We start from the raw sequence: 27,421 nt of genomic DNA, 5'->3' as shown, positions 1-27,421 counted from the left end.
GCATACTGGTCTTTCCTTTTTTCTCAAATACTCCTAATGAAATGACCTAAAGAATCTATTAATGAAGAAAAAACACTAATTACAAATGTAAAAGAAAAACTAATTTCATCTGAAGGAGGTTGGACTGGAAGAAGTGAGGTCCTAAGGCCAGCTATCAGGGGATAAATCTTTTATGGGACACTCAGTCTTATGGCTCTGGCTCAGTAGACTGTATCACATTCATATACATTAGGTGATCCAAATAAGACTCAGTATGCCTCCAATTTTGAAAAAGGATGGCAAGTGCAATCCTACTGTAGTCCTAATGGGGGAAGGCCCAATGCGTTTGGTGAATATTGTTAATATTACTCCCATACCTCAAAGTATATCTGGTCTCTGAGGGCCTTGTTTTGATGCCTCTGATTTGTTATTCTGATTTTAACTGCCAAATCGAAATCAAGTATTTCAAAAGTTTCAATTAGCTTACTTTACAGAGAAATATCTTTATCCATTTCTTAGAATTGAAACAAGTCTATTAGAAATACCTCAAATTTCAAGCATTTTTTTTTATTTTTATTAAACCATAGCTGTGTACATTAGTATAATCGTGGGGCACCATACACTTGGTTCATAGATCGTTTGACACATTTTCATCACATTAGTTAGCATAGCTTTTGTAGCATTTTCTTAGTTATTTTGCTAAGACCTTTACATTCCACATTTACTAGGATTCACATATACCCTTGTAAGATGCACCGCAGGTGTAATCCCATTAATCCCCCTCCTTCCCCCTCCCTCTCCTCCCTTTCCCCTTTCTCCCTATTCTTAGGTTATAACTGGGTTATAGCTTTCATGTGAAGGTCCTACATTAGTTTCATAATAAGGGTGAGTACATTGGGTACTTTTTCATCCATTCTTGAGACACTTTACTAAGAAGAGTATGTTCCAGCTCCATCCATGTAAACATGAAAGAGGTAAAGTCTCCATCTTTCTTTAAGGCTGCATAATATTCCATGGTGTACATATACCACAATTTATTGATCCATTCGTGGATCGATGGGCACTTGGGCTTTTTCCATGACTTAGCAATTATGAATAGGGCTGCAATAAATATTCTGATACATATCTTTGTTATGGTGTGATTTTTGGTCTTCTGGGTATATGTCCAGTAGGGGGATTACAGGATTGAATGGCAGATCTATTTTTAGATCTCTAAGTGTTCTCCATATCTCTTTCCAAAAGGAATGTATTAATTTGCATTCCCACCAGCAATGCAAAAGTGCTCCCTTTTCTCCACATCCATGCCAACATCTCTGGTCTTGGGATTTTGTGATATAGGCTAGTCTCACTGGAGTTAGATGATATCTCAAAGTAGTTTTGATTTGCATTTCTCTGATGATTAAAGATGATGAGCATTTTTTCATATGTCTGAAGGCTACGCGCCTGTCTTCTTCAGAGAAGTTTCTCTTCAAGTCCCTTGCCCAGCCTGCAATGGGATCCCTTGTTCTTTTCTTGCTAATGCGTTTGAGTTCTCTGTGGATTCTGGTTATTAAACCTTTGTCGGAGACATAACCTGCAAATATCTTCTCCCATTCTGAGGGCTGTTTGCTTGCTTTACTTACTGTGTTCTTGGCTGTGCAGAAGCTTTTTAGTTTGATCAAGTCCCAATAGTGTATTTTTGAAGCAGCTTCAATTGCCCGGGGGGTCCTTCTCATAAAAAACTCGCCCAACCCAATTTCTTCAAGGGTTTTCCCTACACTCTCTTCTACTATTTTTATAGTTTCATGTCTTAGGTTTAAATCTTTAATCCAGTGAGAGTCTATCTTGGTTAATGGTGAGAGGTGTGGGTCCAGTTTCAGTCTTCTACAGGTCACCAGCCAGTTCACCCAGCACCATTTGTTAAATAGGGAATCTTTTCCCCACTGAATGTTTTTAATTGGCTTGTCAAAGATTAAATAATGGTAATTAGCTGGATTCATCTCTTGGTTCTCTATTCTGTTCCAGACATCTACTTCTCTGTTTTTGTGCCAGTACCATGCTATTTTGATCACTATTGATTTGTAGTATAGTCTGAGGTCTGGTAGCGTGATTCTTCCCGCTTTGTTTTTATTTTTGAGTAATGTCTTGGCTATTCGAGGTTTTTTCTGATTCCATATAAAACAAAGTATTATTTTTTTGAAGGTCCCAAGACATTTGGGACAATGTCCCTAGTTCATTTTTTCCCTTTTTTCTGACTTGGAAATTTTAGAAACATGGATACTGAAGTTACCAAAGGGACATAAACCTCCCTTCTTCACCTGCATTGGAGAGTTGAATGAGTGAGAGGTAATCTTAGATGTCTTTTTTGTGTGTTTTAATTTCAAAATATTGACACAGTACAAATGTACCCGGATAACTTTTATAATGCTATTAGTGTGCCCATCACCTGAACAGTGTTCACTGTACCTGATAGACATGTGTGCCCATTGTTCAGCTCCCAGTAATTAGTACATATGGTGTTAGTTTTTCCATTCGTGAGATAACTTTGCTTAAGGGCGTGGTCTTCAGTTTCATCCAAGTTACTGCAAAAGATGTATTACATTCCTTTTTTATGGCTGAGTAGTACTCAACAGTGGGGGGGGTGCATATGCATACCACAATTTGTTAGCCTACCCATAAATTGATGCATACATTGGTTGATTCCACATCTTTACAATTGTGAATTGTACTGGAGTAAACATTGGAGTGCAGGTGTTTTTCGATTAAATGACTTCTTTACTTTTGGGTAGATGCCCAGTGGTGGGATTGCTGGATAGAATGATAGGTCTATATTTATTTCTTTAAAGAATCTCCACACTGTTTTCCATAGAGGGAGTACTAATTTATAGTACCACCAACAGTGTATAAATGTTCCGTTCTCTCCACACCCATGCCAATACATACTGCTTTTTTGACATTTTAATGCCATTCTGACTGGAGTAAGGTGATATTTCATTGTGGTTTTAATTTGCATTTTCTTGATGATTAGTGATGTTGAGCATTTTTTTTCATATATCTGGCCATTTGTCTATCTTCTATTGAAAAATTCTGTTCACGAATTTGCCTACTTTTTAATAAGGTTGTTTATTTTTTTCTTGCTGATTTGAGTTCTTTATAGATTCTGGATATTAGACCTTTATTACATGAACAGTTTGTAAATATTTTCTCCCATTCTGTAGGTTGTCAATTTACTATATTGACCATTTCCTTTGTTACACAGAAAGCTATTCAATTGGTTGTCTATTTCAGTGAGATTTAGAATGTTTGCATTACCACAATATAATCTGTCTATCTCAACTAAGGCAGAATAACTGTAAGAATAAAATAGGTAGAAAGAAAAATATATCAGAAAAGATTACTATGAGATTAATAGGATCTCTGAATTTTTTAATTTATTTTTTATTTCAGATTAATACAAGGGTACATACAATTAGGTAACATTGTTTGCATTTGTGAAGTCCAGTCCAAGGTGCAGTTAAGACTTTTACCCAGGAGATGTGCCATATACCTTGTGAGAGCTCATCCCATTCCTTCCCCCACCCTCCTTTTTGAATTTAAATGTGTTTTTCTCTCTTGTGGACACATCATTGTTCATCTGCTGGTTTCATCCTATTATTGAGTATATTAGATACTTGCAGATCTCTGAATTTTTAACAGCAACATAGGTACTATACACTTAATAGGCTAATAATTTAAATAAAAACTATATTTTCCTAGAAACTCAAAGGCACTTAGGATTACACTTGTAATTGTATGTATGTGTGTTTGGTTACATATATATAAGCTCAAAATTATTTTATATAATTATAGTACATATGGTTTTATATGAATGATAGCATATACTTAATATATAGTACATTATACAGTTTTATTTATGTCTATATAAGTATATTTAATTATGCTGCATATATGTTCTTATAGTTTAATATAACATATATACATATATAATTATCTGTATGTACATGTTAATAAAAAATTTTGAAAGAGCATGGAGTAGATGAGCAATTATTGAGAAATAAAAAAATTTCAAAGATAAAATGAAGGCCTTTGATCATCATATTGAAAGCAAATTGATGAAGGTAGGTCCACTCTTGCCAGGCACAGTGGCTCACGCCTGTAATCCCAGCACTCTGGGAGGCTGAGGCAGGAGGACCACTTGAGCTTAGGAAGCTGAGACCAACTTGAGCAAGAGCAAGACCCTGTTTCTCCTAAAAATAGAAAAACTAGCCTCGTATAGTGGCATATGCCTGTAGTCCCAGCTACTCAGGAGGTTGAAGCAAGAGGATTGCTCGAGCCCAAGAGAGTTTGAGGTTGCTGTGAGGTATGAAGTCATGGCACTCAATCTAGGGCAACAGAGTGAAACTCAGAAGAAAAAAAAAAAAATAGAAAGAAAATAGGTCTACCTCCTGCACTGGCATCATGTATTGGTAACAGTTTTTAGTTGTATCATTCTTGTTAGTTTAAGAAACAGGATTTAATAAAGAGTATTCTGTAGCCCACAGACTCTCTCAGTGGACTTGGGGTTTCTACCTGCTATATCAGGAATGATTCACAGTGACCAAGCCTTCCCTAGGGCTCAGCAGCTTTTATGGTGCACTTACAGTGCCCCCGTCACCCACAGGGAACCCAGCAAAGTGCCCCACAGCCATCAGAAGATGATTCTCCTGGGCATAGCTACTTACCACTGTGCTCACTTCTGAATTTTTTTCTTTCTTTTTTTGAGGCAGAGTCTCAAGCTGTTGCCCCGGTTAGAGTGCTGTGGCATCACAACTGACAGTAACTTCAAAATCCTGGGCTTAAACGATTCTCCTGCCTCAGCCTCCCAAGTAACCAGGACCACAGGAGCCTGCCACAACACCCGGCTACTTTTTGGTTGTAGTTGTCATTGTTGTTTGGCAGGTCCGGGCTGGATTCAAACTCGCCAGCTCTGGTGTATGCGGCTGGTCCCCTAGCCATTTGAGCCACAGGCCCCAAGCCCTCACTTCTGAATTTCATTCTGTTGAGATTACATCTGATTGGTGGAATTTGAATCATGCTCATGGAACTGGAAGATGAGTGAATTTCTGAATTCTGCCTTGCTTGGAAGATGGGGTCCTCATTGTGGCTAATTACCAAATGTATTTACAGGGAGGGTGATCACAAATGTTGAGTAGCCTCACGTAGCGAATAGTGACACTGCATGGTGCATTTTTAATACTTCAAATAAAATGAAAAGGTGCTAGATGCTTCCAGATGAGAGCACACACAAAGAAAAGCAGGTTGATGGTTAACAAAGGAAAATATCAAAGGAATTTAAAATGCTAGAACATAGTGGAGTTATATCTACAGATATTTTAGAGGAAACTATTGGATCAGTTACTCTATTGGCATTTCCTATGAATGGATTGGTTCAGCATTTGCCCACAACTGGAAGCAGGATAGCACGTGAAGATACTTGAAAAGAAATCTAGAGACACTAAAAACAACCTGATTCACAGCATTCATAGGCGCTAATGGAAGGTTGGAATGTGTGTGTGTGTTTTAGTCCACATAGGGTATAGGATAAAAGTAGCATATATTCTAGCATCTCTTGTTTGCTAGGAGTATACTTTGCATTTTATGTACATCACTCTTTTAGTTGTTTCTGTTTTGTTTTGGGTTTTTTTTTTTTTTGCAATTTTTGGCTGAGGTCAGGTTTGAACCCACCACCTCCAGTATGTAGGGCTGGCGCCCTACTCCTTTGAACTACAGGCACCGCTCCATCACTCTTTAGTTCTAATTGAATATCTGTGAAGTAGATACAAATATTCCCATTATACAGATGACGAACCTGAGGCTCAGAGAAAGTACTTTCAATAATTGCTACAACTGGGATTTAAATTTAATGTGCTTTGGCCAAGGATAGTGCTATTTCCACTGTGTCACATGGGCTCCCTTGAGTTTTACAACTGGATGATCACACAGAAGCTATAATGGTTAAATTTGTTGTTGAAGAAAAACATTTAGAGAGAGTAACAGATTGTCAAAGGTGTAAATCTAAATAGTAAGACCCTTCCAATATTATTGAATTATACCTTTATATAAATTTCAGAAAGTAGATTTGGAGTCATTGGAGAGAGAACTTCAATTTCCTATTCTCAAAAGGATATGATATTGTTAGAAATATAATGATAGAGTGTCTAACATAGGTCACACTTGTAGTTGATATAAGTGTGCACTTTCCTTTTTTCCAGGCCCAAGATTCTAAGCTATCACTGCTACCCAAGGTAGTAAAAAAAACACTGTACTGTGTCAACTTGTCCCACTTGCTTCCCTAATTTCTAGAGAGCAAAATACAAGACACAATGTTATGTAATTAAATATACTGAAAATATAGATTTTGTAACTTCCTTATAAATTCTACTGGATGTTGCATAAAATTTAAATGATTGAGAAAAAGAACAGCATCAAATTATTTTCTCAAGTCAGATAGTGTGTATGTATATACATTTGTATGTGTCTTGGAGATGTATATATTTCCAAGGCCCTCTAGGCCACATAGTTTCTTGCTGAACACTTTCAGCCTTACCAAAACTGCTAAAAAATGATTGGATTTTCCAATTATAAATTATATTTTACTGCCAACTTTTGGTCAAAAGGGTCTTATTTCAACCACGGTGTAATGAGTTGGTTTCTAAGGGTTTTTAAAGCAAAGTGGGGTGTTGGCTGGAGGTTGAGGTGGACATCTTCCCACCCAGTGGCTCTCCACTGATACTATGCAGGTGAATCTCTTGGGGTCTTCATGAGATTGATAGCCTGATTTGTGGGTTTGGGTGGTGCCTGTGATTTTATGCTTCTGTCTAGTCTCAGGCAATGCTTACAATGTTTCTTGAACCACCACTACAAGCAAGTTCTAGCCTTCCTTTTCTCTCTTCATCCCCTCAACGCCTTCTCCCCACCCAAACATTACAAACCAAAATGGTAATTTACTATAATAAATATAATAGTTGACATTGCCAATCCCTTTTAATTTTTTCCAGCATACATCATTATGTAATCTTTCTAGATACAACTTTCACCATCCTTAGTGGCTTCTGAATGCTCGAGGCCACGAAAGAATAGGCTTAAACCTCTCATGGGGCATCAAAAACTTTCTAATTCAGGGGAACCTTTTGTAAAAATCACATTATCCCACATAGTCTTTTCCTCTGTCATTGCTACATTTTTTCTTACTCTTTCTGTCCTTTTCCTTCAGAATGGTCATGGCTATTACCTAGGCGTAGGGGTCATAAATTTGTTGTAGGAGTTTCATTGTGAGGACACTTTCTGCTCTATTGTTTTTACATATGTATGACTCTGGTTTTGCTATTTTAGGATTTTCTGTACATTTTTATACCCTTACTTATTTCGGTTCTATTTCGACTGTATAACTTATTAATTAGAATTAATGTTTAGTGCTGGTTTGAGAAACTTAAAGCTAAACTTCAGTTCCTGGCAAAAATCCAAGAAAACTCAGCTGTTCTTTCTCTCTACTCTTGTATTATATGAACAAATTTCTTTCTCTAGTAAAAAGAAAAGAAAAAAACAGTTCATACGTCATCCTTGACAATAATTACCAAGACTTTAATAAAATATTATCTTTTGTATGAACCAAATGGTAGTTATTATCCATATTAATTTTTTAATTCAAGTGGACAATTGGCAACTGTTAATACGTGTAATCACATCATCATCTCAGTGCTACTAGGATTTTTATTTTGAAGGTTGTAATTTTAAATTTAGCAAAGTTTTATTCTCATGTAGGTAATTATAAGTGATTCTTTTAAATCAGAATTTCTTCAAACACTTCATGGCATATATTAAGTTGTTTTGTTCAAAACTGATTCCCAAATTTCTCTTATACATCTCCTAAGACTATTAGGCCATAATCTGTGTTCCAAAATACACTTTTTGATTATAAAACAATACTAGCGGGAGGAACATGTATGTAATATATATCCATATTTCTTAACAGATGTAAGTTTTATAGTACGGGGTACAAAAATGGAATTCTTATACACCGTACTATAAAACTTACACCTGTTAAGAAATATGAATTTCGTATGCAAATGATAAAATTTGTGAGTGTTGTTAATGTCTATTTATTTTAATCTGAGCCTACATTTTAAGCTGATGGTTAAAAAAAAAGAAAAGCCTAAATTTAAAGAGTTCCATAATATAATAAATGACTACATCTATTTTTTTTTTTTCCTTTAAAGAATTTAAGGTTTACTTCATAGTCCAGCTCACAGATATCATCTGAGCTTTTTTCAACTTCGTAATTTTTCTGGCCTTGAGAGGGCAGAGGTGGTGTGAGGGTGGGGTGGGCCTGGTGTGTAGGATGGAGGGGTCGATAATGAGAGAGGCGGCTCCATGTGCATCTGCAGTTGATAGCAGTTGTTGGCAGAGTGATGAGGTCTGCTTTCTCTAGGTTTGTGACATAATGTTGACTGGCAGGGTGGCGTGTTCAGTGGAGGACGGCGCCCATCTGAATGCACTTCAGCTTCCTAGTACCACTGATGGGTTTTTCTCACCATCTCGTTTCTGGCATTGTGAAGAACGAGGTTGTCTACATCTTGTGAAGCCAATTGCTCTCCCCTTTACCCACCTTCTGAGTCTTCCACTTGAATTTGTGGGAAACCATGGTTTCTTTCTATATATCTAATTATGATCTCCTAAAAGTGGGAGATGGCAGGAGGCAAGAGAGTGAGTATTTGGCACCGTTTTTGTATTTCCTTGTATTTAAAATGTGGTTTAATGATAGCATTTGATTCATGGTACTACTGTAACTGGTAAATGAAAGGACCAATTCCTGGGTAGAATAGAAATTTTCTGCCCTGGAAAAGAAAAGATAGGAGTATGCCCTAAAAGTATGTTTTGTGGTCTGTTTTGACCAGGCTTAGCCTGGTCCTCTTAGGAACTTAATAATCTCATGGTGAAGTTTGTAACAGTGTTTGATGGAATCCCCTAAGCCAGCGATACCCAGCCTTTTTTGGACCAGGGACTGGTTTTCTACAGATGGGGGTGGGGAGTGGTGGGAGGGAGTGGGAGGGGAAGGGGGTCAGGAAGGGAGGGTTTCCGGGATGACATCTCCACCTCAGGTCATCAGGCATCAGCTTCTCGTGAGGAGCATGCAACCTAGATCCTGCAGTTTACAGTAGAGTCTGTGCTTCTGTGAGAATCTAATGCTGCCCCTGATGTGACAGGAGGTGGCGCTCAGGTGGTGATGTGAGCAGTGATGAGTGTCTGTAAATACAGATGAAGCTTTGTTCACTGGCCACCACTCACCTCCTGCTGTATTGCCCTGTTTCTAACAGGCCACAGTCCTGGGACCAGTCCTCACCTGGCGGTTGGGGACTGTATGACTAAGCAACTTGCAGAATATTGCTAAATTCTCCACTTTTCAAAAGTTGACTAATGATTCCATCATCTATGCAATTAAGGTGAAGTACTCCCAGGATGCTTCTTGCAGTGGGGAGTGTAAAATAAGGTGTACAAAGTAAAATGCACATTGAACAGTTCCTCATGAGTTTTTGCTCTTGTCTAGAGAGTAAAACAAGAATATAAAGGAGCATTCTGTGGGTAGAACGGACCCATTCTATTCTTTTCCCCACAGTTTTCCATGTGCTGCCTTAACTGCCAGCTGATAGTTAATAAAGACTATTTAACATTAGAAGCAAAGTCCTAGAATGAAAATTCATTTTCATAGCTGGATGACATATATAATAAATCCTACTGTTTTTACTAATCTCATTATAATTTCATCAATTCTACTTTTAGCTTAAGAAAGTAAGTCTTCTAAACTAGATACTTCCTTTGAGAATTAAACCACTGAAGAATACGTATGAAGACATTAAAAACTAATGAGCATTTTGAAGGGTAGATACATTCTTTTTAAAATTGTGTTGATTTTTATTTTTGAGGTATTTTGTCTGATGGATTCCCTAGTTTCTCCTTTGATCCTTATCTACCTCTTGAATTGAATATCCATAAAGATGAATATTAATGGTAGTGATACTTTTCATGTTAGATGTCTATTGGTTGATATTGCTTCAAAGGAACTTAATTCTTTATAGTATTAAGTTACTCTAATTTCCTACCTCCATGCCTTTTATTTTCCTCTGGAGAAAACCTTTCCAGGGCATGACCTAGTGAATTCTGGTTTAAATTTCCATGTGAATATGAACCAAAGTGATTCTATAATTTGGTGGAAGGAGCCTTCATTAAATACTCTAGTGAGGGAATTTTTACTGTTTCATACCAGAATAACGTACTTTTCTTGACATATTGTAATTGAGCTTTAACATTTATGAGAACATAAATTGCAACAGCGCGTTGTAACATGCCATGGGTCCAGTGAAGCCTTAGGTCAAGGTTTTTTTATTTTCTTTATAACCTCCATTAAAAATAGCAATGTTTTAAATTATTTTTTTTAAAAAAATAGAAAAATATGTCCTGTTCTTTACAGACATGTTATCTTTAGCTATTCCTATAATTTATATGGTTGCATGGGGTATGTATTTATAGTTTCGTTTGGCTTGACCAAAGTGCAAATTCAGTTTTGTAGGGATGGACAGTTAGCCTCCTCTTTTAAAACCTGAACATGATTTTCTAATTGAGAAAGTTAATTTTCTGTTCTCCTCTTTATTCCCAGCCTCTCTGTCATCCTTTTGTTTCAGAAGCCTTTTAACATCACAGGTTCAAGAGAACATGACTCCATTTTAACTGCTGGGCCCCAGTTCTCTTATTGCCACATCATAGTTAGACTGTATACATGATCTGAAATTGAAGATGGCACTTTTCTATAGCATTTGTTCTGTTGGAAGAAATTGGGATTGAAAAGGGGAGGAGGCTGGGGGCGGTAGGGAGTGAAAACCTACCTATTGGGTATAAACAGTATATAAATACTATTCTGATGACAAGCTCACTAAAAGCCCAGACTTAAGCATTATACAAAGTATACTTGTAACCAAAAAAAAAAAAAAATTGTATTCATTAATATTTTTAAATAATTTGGAGACTAAGCAGCTTGAAATCCTTAGGAGTCTGGCATTTGTTTTCTTCTGCTAATAAGTTGGCCGAATCTAGGTCCTATCTGAGAATCACAAGAATAGGCAGTGAAGAAATGTATCTGTAAAATTCAGTATATATCTTGTTTGCCTAAGTCAAGCATGCTACTTGTGGAATTTGGCTGTAAGCAAGAGAAACTGAGACTGGCTGTTTGAGGGCTGTGGAAACTACTGAATTCACTATGGGATGGACAGCTTGAATCAGCAGGGGAAAAAAGGATATCCCTAGTGGCCCCAAAGCAAGACATACCATTGCAATTCTTTACAGGAAGAGTCTGGCTAAGACACAGCCCTGTGGTTTCCACTATTGTGAGTGGATTCTGTCCATTCTTTGCTCTCTCTGTCACTCACTGAGGAATGACAGTCCCAAGAGAGAACATTGCTTAGCTGAGTTTATTCTCCTCCCTGGTGGCCAAACAGCAGGGAGTAGGGTAATCTGCACCCACCCCCCACCATGTTTTCCTGTCAGCTACACACAGTGGAAGGCTCCCTCTGAATTAGAGGGAGTAGCTGTCTAAACAGATAACACAGAATTTTTTTAAATCCTGCAGATGTTAATTGTTTCATAGAACAAAAGCAACTAGTTATAATTTTGGTAATTTATTTTAAAATTTAAAATTTTTCTGAGATACCATGTTGACACTGGAGAATCCCAGACCCATAACATATTGTGTGTATTCACTTGGAAAAGGAGATAACTTTTTAAATTCCTAATAAGTAAGTTTAAAATAATGATGCCTACTAATGGGGATTATACTGAGATACTCAATAATGCCATAAACACAATAGCGGGTGTGAGGCAAGGCAAGCGTTCCATTTTTAATGGTCTTTTTATGCTTGGGCAACTTAATTTCTCATTGATGTTAATAGAATTGTTTTTAAAGGTAATTTTGCTGAACAATGATCCTGTTCACCTACTTATAACTTTTACATAAATTATAAAATTTATTTTTTTCTTTTACAGACAGGCTAGCCTCAATGAAGCAGCTGAGAAGTACTACGACCTGGCAGCCAGGCTAAGGCCTAATGTAAGTACTTTCCTATTGAGAAGAAGCATTAGTCGGAGAGACAGATTCAGAGCATGCGATAGTTTCAGAATACAGAAGCCTGATTATACCTGTTATTTCCCTCTCTAATCTCTTATTTTGAATACCCACTAAATAGCTAATTCCACAATAAAATCTGCCAGTCTCTCAAGCTTCTTGTACCAAAGGTAAAAATTGTTGTTTTCTAATCTGTATAAAGCATCATTAGATTTTATCATTTGAATACAGGCGTTAGCTTTACCATGTACTTTATGTTTAGATTACGTTTAAGCATTATTCCTTGAAAGGTTTTTGTTGGGGGGTGGGGGGTGTTGTTGTTGTTGTGGCATTCAATATCTGTTGTTTTTTAATCCCACCTATAGTCAAATCTGGAACTGTGTGCCTCTTTTCTATTCCATAGTTCTCATTTCTTTCGTTTGATTCCTTCTTGAGACAGAGTCTCTGTCTCCCATGCTAGCGTGCCGTGGCCTCAGCCTAACACAAAGCAACCTCAAACTCCTGGACTCAAGCAATCCTTCTGCCTCAGCATCCTGAGTAGCTGGGACTACAGCATGCAGCTGGTTTTCTATTTTTAGTAGAAACAGAGTCTCACTCTTGCTCAGGCTGGTCTTGAACTCCTGAGCTCAAGCAGTCCACACTCCCTGGCCTCCCAGAGGGCTAGGATTGCAGGTGAGCCACCGCTCTGGGCCGCAATCCTCATTTCTAATGACTTATGCTTTTCAACTTTATCAAGAGTATTTTCATTTTAGTTTTTCCCTGGATATTCACACTTCCATAAAGTGAGGTGGATATAAATTAGGTCCCTACTATTGAAACAAAGTAACTACCTATGAGGAAATAAGAGCTGATTTTATTCTCATACACATTCTACATCTCTCTCTTAACACAAAAACTTCTGTCCTACTTTCCAGATCAAAATCATCTATTGGGAAATGTAATTTTGAAACAGTAATCAGAGTGCACATGTGATATTAGTACAGATAAAGGGATCAGTCTCCTTTCTTTAGAGTAACTCATTCACTGGGCGGGCATCTATAGAGTGTCTGACTCAGGATACAGAAAGCGCATAGTCTAGAGGACCACAAAGTGTAGCAGAGGAGAGAGGTATATATAGTCCTCTGGGCACAGAAGGGGAGGATTAATACCCCTGGAAGGAGAACCTAACTAGGAAGTAGCTTTTTTTTTTTTGCAGGAGACTCAAACACATGGAACCTTAATCTAAATCTCTCTCAGTCTCATTTATAGGGGAGAAAAAAAGAACTTTTCCTCATCTATTCTCAAGGCCCATGGCTGAGACCTCCATAGCAAAAGGCAAAGTCAGAAAAAAACATACAAACTTAATTGATATAAATTTTACCCTACAGCCTTCAGAAATGAAGCTCCAGTGAAGCAGGAAAAACTATGAAATTTCTATGGACAGTCATGCAGAAGTATAATTGGAGAAGAAAAGGATATTATCTAATGATACTAAGTTGGGTGGAGCTTAGCAAGTCCTGTTTGTTCAGAATCCAGGAAGGCTATGTTAACCAGTGTGATGAAAATGTGTCAAACGGTCTATAAAACCAGTGTATGGTGCCCCATGATCGCATTAATATACACAGCTATGATTTAATAATAATAAAAGAATCTTCTGCGTCCCTGTGTCTTCAAAGATAAAAATATTAATGAGGGTCTTGTTACCTTCTTCAGAGAATAAGGGAAGGAGACAGTAAGTGATCTTCCTCCTTCTGCAGTTTTCTCAGTTTTTTTTTTTTTTTTTCAGCTTAAAATACCCAGTATGCCAAGGTGCCGTATTTTGGGGTGGCTGTTGTGAACCCTGTCATATTAACTATGGGGCATGTTTAGAATGGATGAGCTGTTTGCAACAGAAAAAAATAATAATCACAAGAGTAAGAACAATGACAGCTAATGTTAATAGGAAATGCTTAGTATGTGCCAAGCTCCCTGTATGCTCCGTGAAAATCCCCTCATTTATCGCTCATAATTCACAGATTCACAGGTACCTTCCCCATCCTGGTGAATGTCAGAGAAATTAACTCACGCAGCATTGCAGCTGAGTGGAATGACATTGTGACCCAGGCCACTGTGTGCTTAAGAGAAAGGTTGATGGGGAAAAATGTAGCCATTATGTTAGGAAATGCAAGCCAGAACTTTGCAAAACCAAAATGGTAATGAGCCTCTCATTTACTTAATATTTACTGAGTACCAGGCACTACTCCAGGCAGTGGATACACATCCATGAACAAATGGACAAAATCTGGTTCCAGGAGAATGAGAAATAAGTAAGTATACAGAATGTCAGACAGTGGTGAGTGGGGGAAAGCTAGAGCAGGACAAATGGGTTAGGAAGTGTGACAGGAGTGAGGAGGGAGAGTGAAGGAGGTGCAGTTTTGTAAATAACCCGAGTTGTCACATTTGTGCAGCATTTTTAAGAAAAGGGTTGAATTCAAAGTCTTATTGTTACAACTTCATTAAAGATAAGGATCAGGGCTTTTTCTTTTTTTGTTCCCTTCACAGTAATGTTAATGCAACCTTTATTTGTTAAGTACCAGTCACTTGAGTATCCCTTTTATTTTTTGTTAAGTGGTTGGGTAAATGATCATTTTCAGCATTATAATGATTACTGAGAAAACAGGTACCTTAACTTTCTAACCTGAGCTAATAAATGGAACATACATTCGCGCATCACAAGATGTGAGCCTGAATTGTGAAGTTATTTTAAAAGACTAGCCAAACCATAAAATTAAAATTTAATCTCCAATTCAAAGCCTTTTCTTTTCTGAATCCTAAAAATATTTCCCTAGAATCTCACTGCAGACTGTTTTTGAAAACATGTTTATTCAAATGATACTTGCCTCGTCTGGTAACAAGAAATTAAATATTTTATGGACTGGATAGATATGATGTTCATATTTAAAAATAAGTCAATAATGTTATAATTGACAGAGGAATGGATATGGTCATTTTTCTAAGCTGTTTTACAATTTGTGTTCTAATTTTTCAGCGCATGGTCTAAATAAGAAAGATGCCACAGAGGCAAGAATGATAAAATGAGAAGCATGGAAATGATAGAAATTTCTGTTTTGAAACAGAGACCCATTTAAACAATAGCCCATGTAATGATTTTTTTAGCAATTAAGCATCTGATCTGAATTAAAGCATTTATCTAACATTTATCTTATTCTTAACTGTTTATTCTCTTTGTTCGTAAAACATTCTTTGTTATTTCTACAGTTTTAACTTAATAAATTCGGTACCTGCTTATACGAGAGCATAGCAAATAGACCTCAATTCCAATTGCCTATTGAAATAGCTCCATTGTCTTTTCTACTTTTCTCACCTGGACAGTAATCTAATTTTACCCTATTTTCATAAAGCATTATCTTCTATTCTTTAAATGGCCCTGCAGTAATGACAATCAGTCTTTGTATGTGGGGGTAGGAGAGTCTGAGAAAGTTTTAGAAATGCTCTTGTCAGGTCATAACTATACAAAGTAAACACGTGGCCGCAAACCTTGTGTATCAGGACCTATTACAGTCATTAAAAAGATTGAAATTACCTGTGGGACGTAGTTCTTTCTTAATAAAATACCTATTCTGTTTCTTCAATACGTCCCATGATGAATTTCTTTATTTTTTCTATTTCCCAAGTCATGTTTTTCTGTATAATTTACTTTGGAATTATTAATTGACATTTTCAATATAAAGAATTACGATGATCAATGCTAAAATAGAGAAATCTAAATTAGCAGGCAAATCATGTTTTAGGTTCTGGTATTGTCTCTCAGTGGTGTTTAATACATCATCACTTACTATGTACATAGAGAAATCTGTTTATTACAAAAATGATGCCACTTTTATCTATTTGCTTTTGGGAAGTGATTGCTCTGGAAATAAACCTCATATTTTATTTAAATATATTTCTGTAGTAGGAAAACTCTACCAAAATTGCCATTTTAAGTTTCTCTAGGTTTAATTTTTTGTTTTTGTAAATAAATTGGTCTTTCTTTGGGGGGTTATTTTAAATAGACAGCAAACTTCTCTGTCTTCTCTTCCACTTGTGCATATCAAAAAAATGCTGAGCCTTGAAGACTAGAGGAAACATGTAAATGAAATTGCTTTGTTTCTGATATGGGAATTAAGCCAAATTCTGCATTAGCTTATAGATTTTTTAAGAAATATAATGGGAAGAATGGGAAATTTGCGTAGTACAAAGTCACTCACTTTCCCTTGGCTTTTAGTAAACTCCAGAGTCAGAGGAGAGTGATTACCAATGGTCAGGTCTACACAGCTTGTATTCTTCCCATATAATTGTTTGTAATTTGAATTTTTTCAACATCTTCTTTATCAAATTCTAGCTTTATGGAAGGCTCTATGCCAAGTGAAGTAGTATTTCAAAGTTACAAAAAATTAACCATGACCTTGAGAAATGTACTCATGGCCTTGAGAAATGTGGGGAGAGAACATGTGAGTCACAGCCCTCACTCCTCAGAGCCGTATATCGTGCTGTCCAGTGAGTGCTCCGTGGGACAGACCAACTAGTCGCCAGCAAAGTGCACCAGAGAGAGAAATGACTTTCAGCTGGATTGATCTGAAAAGGCATTGAGTCAGAGCTGGCAAGCTTAGAGAAGCTTGACATGACATGATGTTTATAGGCGAAGATTTTAGTGAGAAGAATAAGAAAAATCTATCGGGTAGAAGCATATACACAAACCAGGAAGGGTTCAGAGAGGAAGGCGTGTTGGGGAAGACAAACTTGACAATAGAAAACCAGATGGAAGGCAGTGAATACCGGGCTGAGGATTAGGAGTTTGTATTCTGAAATGTTGTTAAGCAGAGTGACATATCATAAATGTAGTGATTTAGAGTAGCCATGTGTACGATGCAGTGAGAAATCGGCATTCAGGGAAGTAGGGTTGGGAGACATCCTTGGGAAAACCAAATAAAAGGTCATGGTAGTAGTGTAAGTGTAAGGTAGTATAGAGACTGAAATATAGGTGCCAAGTAGAACAGACATGAACAAAGAGGAAAAATAAGCAGTAGGTTATTTGATAATATGTGACTAGGAAAATTAATTGGCCGCAGTGAGTTCTCCAAAATTTTGAATTTAGTTAACTTGGAAAAAAAAAAAAAGAAATGTTATAAACAGTATAGTCATAGGGTATGTGTTTGCTAGAAGAAAAAAATGTTAAACTTAGACTGAAAGATGTAGGATATTTTAATACAGGTATTTGAGAACATTTCTATCAAGCAGATGGTTAGGAAGAAGATTGTAGTTAGGAAAAGAGATGTGGAAGTCATATGCAAAAAGGAAATGTCACTAGATAAGTGGATAAGGTCACCAAGAGAGGGAAGGTACCATAGGAGAGAAGAAAGTTCAGATGCTTGGGAATTTCTGCGTTTGAATGGAGGATAAGGAAGACAACCAAGTTGGTGAGCAGCGAACACTGTTACTGCTAAAAGGAAAAAGGGGACTGAAGAAGTACACTGATTTCAGAAATTAAGACAACTTGGGTGGGCTTCAAGAGTGCAATTTCACACAAGTGGCATGGATGTGTAAGAAAGTGGAGAATTGGAAGTGGACAGTGAAAACTGATTCTGTAGTGATGTTGGGGAGTGAGTGAAAGAGAGGGAGGGTGCAATACCAAAAAGGTGGGCATTGAGATGTTTGTGTATATTTTTAAATGAGACTTGAATATGTGTGTCTTTACATATGAAACCTAAATGTATCCAAATTGAGAAGAGGGCAGAGGAAATCTGAGATATTAAGGGATTGCTTCCTACCTAGCAACGAAAGAATTTTTTTAAAAGATTATGATGATATATAGGGAGGAAGCAAAACTAAATGTGTGGGGAAAACGGTGGGGAGATAAGCTTAGGTAGCAAATTATTTCAATTATAGTCTTTCGATTTTCTGCTAATCCTGTGGGGAAAGGGTGGGTTTGCGGACAGTGTTATGTTACAGGAAGTATTTGACACAGGCCTGTGGTATCTACGCATGCTGAAGAATTGCCAATTGACGGTCATTTTTTTTTTTTGTGATCACTGATGTATTCTAGTTTTGATTTAGCTTTCTGAGTTACATATGAGATGTTGTATTCATCCTGTGTTGTTCTAATATGTGGAATATTCTGTAACTGTTCCATATGTATTCATTACATATGAATTAAGAGAAGAAGGTCTTTCTGGGATCAGATTATTCAACCAAAAACTGCCTTGTATGTATGGTATCTTTTCCTGACACTAAGAACATAAATTATTTCAGGGCCTCATTATAAAATCAAAGACAATGTCATCTATTTCGGTTCTTAGCAATGATTATATGCCAAAAGATTAAGACGGGAGACCCAGGAAGAGAAGATTCAGAGAAATGAATTCACTGTGACAAAGCCCAGCTGTGTTATAAGGTGGTCCACAATACATCACGCTCAGTTTGGGCTGCACTTTTACTGGTAAACATTGTGGTAGAAAAGTAACCATGGACCACAAATAACCACTCACATGGGGGGGGTTTTTTTCTTTTTGCTTCTACTTTTTTTCCTATTTTTTAATTTACATTTATATTAATGAGGGTACAAATGATTAGGTTACATTATTTGCATCTGTGAGGCAAAGTTCAAGTTGTAGTCGACCCTTTCCCCCAGGGGTACTGTATACCTTTACATTGTGCCCGTTAGGTGAGAGCTGACCAAAGCCCTTCCTACTCATGCCCTTTCCCTCATCTCCCCTCCCTGCACTTGAATTTAATTGTGTTTTCTCCTGCAGCCATGCAGTTGTTTATCTATTGGTCTTGTATTAGTATTTTGTAATTGGATAGTAGGAAAATATTAATTATTGGGGCTGCTCTACTGGAAGGAATGTAAAATATCCCCAGTATCATATATCTTTGTGTTTAAATGGGAGAAATATCCTCCTAATCGTAATTAGAACAAGAGACCATAAAATTAAGTTTAACAGGACAGATTCATATTTGACTATAGAAAGGAATTTTGAGGGGTTGCTGAGGGCTTGGGAACTGAGATTGTCATTTTGTTGGAAAAAAAAATGACAGGGTTGGTAATAATTTGGGAACACTGAAACCACATTTCTGCTCATAAATGGAGGAAGAACCATATGGTTTCTCCCAGATCTTTCCACAAACTTCTGTGATAAGGGAAAATGCCGTGTGTCTCTTGACTTTGAGGCGGTGATAATGTACAGATCCGAGATCAGCAGATTGACTTTATGAGTAAAATGTGTTTTAATGTTGTACACATATTTACCACTCTCACTAGGTTTTTTTCTATTGCAAATACTTCCGTATATTTTAAAGTTGGAAAGTAAGGTAAACTGATAAACAGAGAAAAAAGAAATTTCAATTAAAAGAGAAATTGTCATTAATTTTCCCCTACATCTTATCTCCCTGTGGTTTTATTAAATGGTCTCAGAGATTATCATTGAAACAAGATCTTTTATCTTAGGTTCATTCACATTTACCCAAATTAATTCAACAAAACCTAAAAATACTCTACTTCAGTTCATAAATATGCATTACCACACTAATCTAATGTATGTTTATGTACACATCAGAAATAGAATATCTAATTCATCTTATCTTATGTCAGCAAGATACATGATCACTTTCCTGGGAGCTGCAGTTTTGCCAGGCTCAGTTTTGAGCACATCCCACCCATTTTTGTCTTGAAACTCCTTTCCACTGCAGATCTTTTCGCCAAATTATTTTTATGTTGTAGTTCTTGTCTCCTGACAAGTTACAAAGTCTAGTTTCTGGTGCATTCAGTTCTCTCTGATTACATTTTAGTTGCTTTGTGCTGTACTTCTGTTAGACAAACCAGAAAAAAAAAAAAAAAGTTTTCTGAAATTGTTACTGTTTATCCTCTGCTTATCATTTTGTAGCAGTGTTTAGTCTTTATGTTCGGAAGATAAGGATGGTTAGCACAACCCACTTGTTTCCTAACTGTGAGCATGAAGTACTTGTAGCCCAGACTGAGCTCAGATTGGTGGGTTGAACTAAACGGAATTTATAGATTCTCCATCTTTGGGTTATTTTTGTTTATCACAATTCATATGTAATCACATTTTAAAAATATACACATACAGTGTCTGTGTGTTTGTATTTTTTAGATTCATAACCAGAAAAAAATCAGGGAAGTTGAGATGTGGGTGGGAACTTATGTGGGTCTTGGCTCTAAAGAAAATTACCTATTTTAGTGTAAGAAACATTAAAACCTTTGGAACATTTCACTTAATTATATTCTCTGATTCTGACACGTTTATTTTGACCCACACTTTTATGGGGTGTATTTTGCATGCAGTTGTAGCTATCATTGTTTGGATTGTAGGATATTACTCTTTTTTTTTTTTTTTTTTTTTTTATGTAGAGACAGAGTCTCACTTTATGGCCCTCGGGTAGAGTGCCGTGGCCTCACACAGCTCACAGCAACCTCCAACTCCTGGGCTTAAGCGACTCTCTTGCCTCAGCCTCCCAAGCAGCTGGGACCACAGGCGCCCGCCACAACGCCCAGCTATTTTTTGGTTGCAGTTCAGCCGGGGCCGGGTTTGAACTGGCCACCCTCGGTATATGGGGCCGGCGCCCTACCAACTGAGCCACAGGCGCCGCCCATGTAGGATACTACTCTTAAATTGCATTTAGTCCCTTCTCCAGAGAAACTGTGTTCCTGATTTCTCAGCTGATTTAACCACACTGGCCACGTCCCCACATTGGAGTATCCATGAGGGTGGACTAAGCACTGCCAGCCTCAGAGGGCTGCACCCTTCTCCAGCCATCAGTCAACACGTTCTTCATAATCCCCTTTGGTTGTTTCCACAGATAGCCTCCCTCTCCATTTCCATTATCTTTGTAGGCATTTATGTTTCTGATCCTTGATTGATCTTATGAACCTTGCTATTTAAAAATATACTCTGAAACATTAACAAAAAAATGTATTCTGATATATACACATTTTTATCTCTTCCCTCTGCTCCTAATTCCACCCCTGTTTGCTTTCTTTTATTTATTCCTAACTATCTGTCTCTTATCTGAACTCTAACCCATATGTACAGATAAATTATATTTTACTTTATCTTAAAGAAAAACTTTGGGCATATTTTGAAAACTAATAGATTGGTAGATTAATTAAAAGTTATGTGCCTTGGTAAAAACAAAAACTATTCGGAGACTTTTTTAAAGCAGAAAGGAAGACTGTATTAAGGACACTTTGACCTCTGTGAGAAGTATCAAGGCTGCTGTGATGAGAAGCAAGCGATTGGGCTCAAGGCCAAATACAGCAAAGGCAGCTGAGAATTTATGATGACACAGTTGAGGAAATGCTACCCCAGAATATGGCATCTTGGCATATTGAATTAAGCTAAAGGAATTTGAGAAATGGCATTTGCAGGAAGGACTTTCTGACCCTCCCCCAAAGCAGCCATGAGACCCTCGTGTGAGAGGTGCCCTGCCTCTAGCTGGAGGAGAGGAGCATTCTTGTCTCTAATGGCAAAGTCACACAGAGAGGCTCTAAATAAACAGACCTTGCTAAGTTTCCCCCAATTTATGAAACGTAGATCATACTCCCTTTGTCCTATCATATTTCTCCATAAGTTCATCGAACTTTGCATAAAACATACTCAGGTTTTTATAAATGTCTTTATTTCCTCATGAAGGCTCCCATGTTATGTAAAACTTACTGTAAATAAGTTTATGCTTATTTTCCATAAGTTTTACGCTAAATACATTTATATGCATGTGTTATGAACTATTACCTATTTTTTTTTCTCTTGTTCTCTTTTGTTACAAGTGCCGCAGCCATTGATCCTAAGATGGGTAGAAGGAAAAGCTATTTTTCCTCCCCTACGATACCTAACTAGCAGAGTGAGGGGGCCAGTGGATAGAAATTACTAATAGAAGACACCAACCATAGTGGAATCCTTGCTAAACTAACTTAAGAGGATTCTTGCTGAAAATAGGCAAGGTGATCAGATACAAAAAGTGAGGGATAAGAAATTTGATCAGATAGTGAAATGGACCAGTAACAAGGGTGGACATGTTCTTGTTAAGCCACTTTCTCAGGATTTTTGCTACAACTGGATTAGAAAGGCTAAAAGGCAACCTCAAGGATGGGGCCTACTTTAATAGAGGGCTTCAAGGAAAGTGTTTTTATCTTCCTGGATGACATTACTTTTCCAGGCTTTGTTTTGTTTTGTTTTTTAAATTTCCTTGAGGCAGAGTCTGACTCTCTCCCCCAGGCTAGAGTATAATGGCATCATCTAGCTCCCTGCAATCTCTGCTCCTGCCTCAGCCTCCTGAGCAGCTGGGACTACGTACAGGCATGTGCCACAGTGCCTGGCTAATTAATTTTTCTCTTTATTGTAGAGATGGGTATCTTGCTATATTGTTCATTCTGGTCTCAAACTACTCCTGACCTCAAGCAGACCTCCCATCTCATCCTCCAAAGTGCTAGGATGACAGGTGTGAACCACCACACCAGCCTTCACTTGTTATAATGTTAAACTCTTTGTTACTTAAACCAACAGTTATTCTTAGAAGAATTTTATAAATATATTTCTATAACACTGTGTTTGATAAGCCTAGGAAGAAAACTGAGAAGGGCAATACCTTTAACAGATGGGGAAAGGGCGGTGCCTGTGGCTCAGCTGGTAGGGCACTGGCCCCATATAACGAGGGTGGCAGGTTCGAGCCCGGCCTCAGCCAAACTGCAACAAAAAATAGCCAGGAGTTGTGGTGCCTATAGTCTCAGCTACTCAGGAGGCTGAGGCAAGAGAATCACTTAAGCCCAAGAGCTTAAGGTTGCTGTGAGCTGTGATACTACAGCACTCTACTGAGGGCGATAAAGTGAGACTGTCTCTAAAAAAAAAAAGCTGGGGAAAAATAACATGGTACAGTTTTTTTAGTCTTTGTCATTATCGGATCAAATTTCTTATCCCTTACCTTTTGTATCTGATCACCTTGCCTATTTTGAGCAAGAATCCTGTTCAGTTGGTTTAGCAAGAATGCCAGCAAACAGCTATATAAACTATAGTGAACTTGCTTCTGGTTATATTAACAATACTGTAGAGAATCTAATTTCTTAAAGAACTATAGAGATTCAATGTTTCAAATATTCTTAATTTATGTTTATATTCGATCCACTCCCATTATTTCTGTGTGGTTTTTAATCATCATTTTTAAAAATTCTGTCACTTTCTTGACTGATCTCCACTGAAGCAACTCCCAGTATTCAGCTTTACAACATATTTACATTTCCATTTTGAAGAGTAAATGGAAAGTTAAAGACGGCAAATGTGTCCTTAGACATCTGTGACAAGGAAGAATTTGAAATGATCACTAACTCCCCAAATTGATTTTATTTGAAAAGTAACTTGTTCAGTTTAGGAATGCTGAATTTTAAAGAGAAACACTTTTGAAGAGATTTGTTAGGATGATGTACTAAAGAATATTTATAAGCTACCTTTAAGAATTCATAAGCCAAAAAATAAAATGAATTGCTTCTATCACGTGAAGAGATGATGGACTGTAATTTTTAAAGTGTGACATATAACAGATCTCAAGTTCTAGAATGGATAAATGTATTGCTACTTCTATTAAGTTACTTTTTTTTTTTTATTCATCAGTCTGTTACTCTGTCCTTACATACTTGAGTATTTGATGTTACAAGAGATAGGTAGGTCTTCTTCTATACAGATACTTGTGTTATAGTTTCTTGATTTTATTTGTAATAGTCACTTGGTCATAATATAAGAATTCTAAAATAATAAAATAAAAATTCTCCCCCTATGCTAATCTCGTTTTCCTGTGAAACAAATTATTTCATTTTAAATATGTAGTACATTTTCTACCATAATTTACAGAAACAATGGTTGCTTCTCCTTTCTCTTTAACCAAAATTCAATTATCTTTTCCCAAAGAGTCATACTATTTGTTAAATTGATATGTCTAGATTTCATCTACTACAATTGCCTGTGCTTTTGCATGTAGCCACAGGTATGCTCTCGAACTATCAGCAAATCAGATGTATATAATGAGTAATATGCGTTGATACATTTTCATCTTTTATTCGATTCACTTTTAAAATACTATAAATTAGGGTGGCGCCGGTGGCTTAGTGAGTAGGGTGCCAGTCCCATATACCGGAGGTGGCGGGTTCAAACCCAGCCTCGGCCAAAAACTGCAAAAATAAAAATAAGAATAAGAATAAAAAATAAATAAATTAGAGAAAACTGTATTTGAAAAGTGTTAATATGAAAATGTTTAAAGACCAGAGGGATTTGAAATTCTTTAGTCCATAAACAACAAATCTGAAATGCATGGATATTCATCTTAATTTATTAGTTTTCTTATGGAAAAAGAGACTTCTATGTAGAATTTATAATTTCTAACTTATATGTAGTTACCATTTTTCATATTACTATCACTTTTTTTATTTAGTTTTTTTTAGGCTAGCATTGCGATCAGTAGATTTTTCAGGCCTTAAGGATGGAATTACTTGGCTACCCAAGGAGGATTATGTACTTTAATTAGTCTTGGAAATCTTTACTGGAAACATGTGCATATACTTAGTTTTCCCCTCATTGCATAATAAGACATTATCATTTTATTTTCCAGAATGCTGATTGACATAGTAACTCCCAAACATTTCCTATAGCTTGGGAACTTTTATGGAGAACAGATGATGGATTATGCCCTCAATACTGCAGTACTATATTATTACTTTAAATCTATTTGTATAAATTGAGACACAGTTTACACAAATTCAGATGTAATGAATTTGTACTTTGAACTTACAGTTTGAAAAAGTTCAAAGTTAGGAATGCTTTTTATTCACTCAGTGATATAAAAAAGAATATTCACCTAAATGGGAATCTTAGTGTGGAGAAAATGTAATTTGATAATGTGTATTAAAACCACTATTATAGGTCGACTTTTCCATGTATGTATATGTGATAAATTATTATTTAAATTATTTTATCTTTATAGAAGAGTAAACATGATATTAGGCAGAAATTTGTCATTTTTTTTAAAGTTAGGGGTATATTAGCTTAACATCATCTGCACTGATTAAATATTAAAAGTTAAGCTCTACCCTGTATTTACATATTGGGAAACTGAGGCACTGTAATTTGCCCGGGGCCTCACAGCTAAGTGGCAAGGCAATTGGGTTTTTAAGACCTGTGCTCCAAATGTCCTCCTTCTTGTATAAGATTACATACCCAAAATACAATAACCATCACAAATAAAATCCAAAGCACTGAAATCAAGGTACAGTTTTTATTTAGAAGATGGTGATCCAGATTGCTCAGAATATTTGCATATTAATCATTTGGGTGGAAAATTGCTGTTGACAGATTTTTGAGGTTAATTTATAGATTCTTGAACATATGCCAGTGTCCACCCCATGCTGTATAGTCTGTGAATCCCAGTTGGAAAAACACCAGAAATGAAATGGTACAAACTTTAGAGCCAAATAAGCAACGTGTCTAATAAATGTCAGTTTCTAAAATAGGCCCTCGGATATAATAATTATAAGCGTGTTGTGGTCTCTGCCTTCTCAGAGACCACAGCAGACACTTAAAAAATGCACTTGTATCATTATCAAAGGGCTTAGAGATTGTTTAATTTTTTCATGAATGTTATATTGAGATTATAAATATGGAAAGTTTGCATCTTCCACAGTTTATATAACGCTGCCTAAAAATGCAAGAACCCAATCAGCTTGTCCTGATATGTCTTCAGACTGTTTATAGAAATGTGAAGAAACATAGCAGACGGTGAAATTATTTTGTATCCCTTGAAACATATTCATTATTTGTCCTGAACTGAAATAATCATGATAAATATGCTGCTCATAGTGTTATGAAGATAATTTATTTCCTTTAATGTAACAAGTTCTCAGGAACACGGAAACAGCTTGAACCGTTTGGTAAAATGTTGGTTTACAATTTGGAAGGCCAATTCTGGTAACAATCAGTTTTGGGTGCCAAAATGTTAAAAAAAAAAGAATTGGAAGGCCAAATACTTTGGACAGTTAAGTCCTGACTTACTTAGCCATTTCTTTGGGAAGACTTTTTATCATCAAATTTATATTCTTTAAATGAAAGTTACAATAGAGTGGGAGCACCTGATTTTATTTTTACTGTATATGTTTATTTTGATAAATCTAGAGCTATGTTTGAGAAAAAAATTATATATTAAAAATTTTTGTGATTTTTATGTCTGATAAAATTTTTATACATGAGAGTTTAAAATTGTCATATTATGGACCAAGCAATGCATAGTCATATTTAAGAAACTCTGTGGAAGGAAAAATGAAAAAACCTCCTTAGAAATATGCTAAATTAAAAAGAAATGATGAATTATTGTAGGTTTTTAAGCCATTTTAATGAAGTTTTATTGTTAGAGTATTATAGCAGAAAAGCTTTTATTGGAAAATTGAGAATTGATAATGTTTACTTTTAGTCGTTCACATTAATTTGTCTGATCCAAGTACTTCTCTCATCTGTCTGAACTGAAGGTACTCAGTGTGGTAAAGGTGTTTACATAGTAGGAAGATATCATTACACTCAGTTCTTTTTAAAATTTCATTTGAATTTTAACTCCCCTTCAGTGAAGTTAGACATTTACATGTTGTATCACTTAAAGCAGTGGTTCTCAGCCTTCCTAATGCTGCAACCCTTTAATACAGTTCCTGTGGGTGTGCTCAGACATGGTAACCCGAACTCTGTCAGCTGGACGAGAGCTTCAGAACAAGTCAGGGTCCCTTAGTGAAGGCAGGAGCGTAGGACAGATCATTACAAAACATTATGATGCACGCCATCCATGAACTTAGACAATTGAAGTGAAATTTGTCCTTGCTAATTTCACTTGTTAAAGCCTATTTTGAATTGTTTTGATAAAATACAGGTATATAATCTTTGACATTATAGGCTGTTCATTCAGATACACTCATGTATATAAAGATTTTATTTAAAAATATTTTTAGGTGGCTCAGTGCCTGTAGCTCAGTGGCTAAGGTGCCAGGCACATACACCAGGGCTGGTGGGTTCCAGCCCAGCCTGGGCCTGCCAAAAAACAATGACAACTACCACTGAAAAATAGCTGGGTGTTGTGGCAGGTGCCTGTAGTCCCAGCTACTTGGGAGCCTAAGGCAAGAGAATCGTTTAAGCCCAAGAGTTGGAAGTTTCTGTGAGCTGTGACGCCAGGGCACTCTCCTGGGGGTGACATAGTGATACTCTGTCTCACTGTGTCACCTCTGTAGCCTATATGTGCCATGGTCTCAGAAGTCATAAATCTTAATCA

General features: G+C 36.7%; 1 protein-coding gene across 3 annotated transcripts in view; it reads left to right on the top strand.

The window, feature by feature from the left end:
- The window catches only part of TMTC2 (transmembrane O-mannosyltransferase targeting cadherins 2), a 474,733-nt gene that overhangs the window by 399,887 nt on the left and 47,425 nt on the right, over positions 1 to 27,421 (top strand). For 2 of the 3 annotated variants that reach the window (XM_053585171.1, XM_053585173.1), the window contains exon 11: positions 12,028 to 12,091. In XM_053585171.1, coding sequence (XP_053441146.1) covers positions 12,028 to 12,091 — 64 coding nt within the window. Of the gene's footprint in view, positions 1 to 12,027; positions 12,092 to 13,473; positions 13,627 to 27,421 lie in introns of those variants that run through there. The other variant, XM_053585172.1, reaches the window with a different exon arrangement.

Source organism: Nycticebus coucang, chromosome 3, assembly GCF_027406575.1.
Source record: "Nycticebus coucang isolate mNycCou1 chromosome 3, mNycCou1.pri, whole genome shotgun sequence".
NCBI lineage: Eukaryota > Metazoa > Chordata > Mammalia > Primates > Lorisidae > Nycticebus > Nycticebus coucang.
The sequence above is the reverse complement of the archived record's forward strand: the minus strand, read 5'-3'. Positions and strand labels throughout refer to the sequence as shown.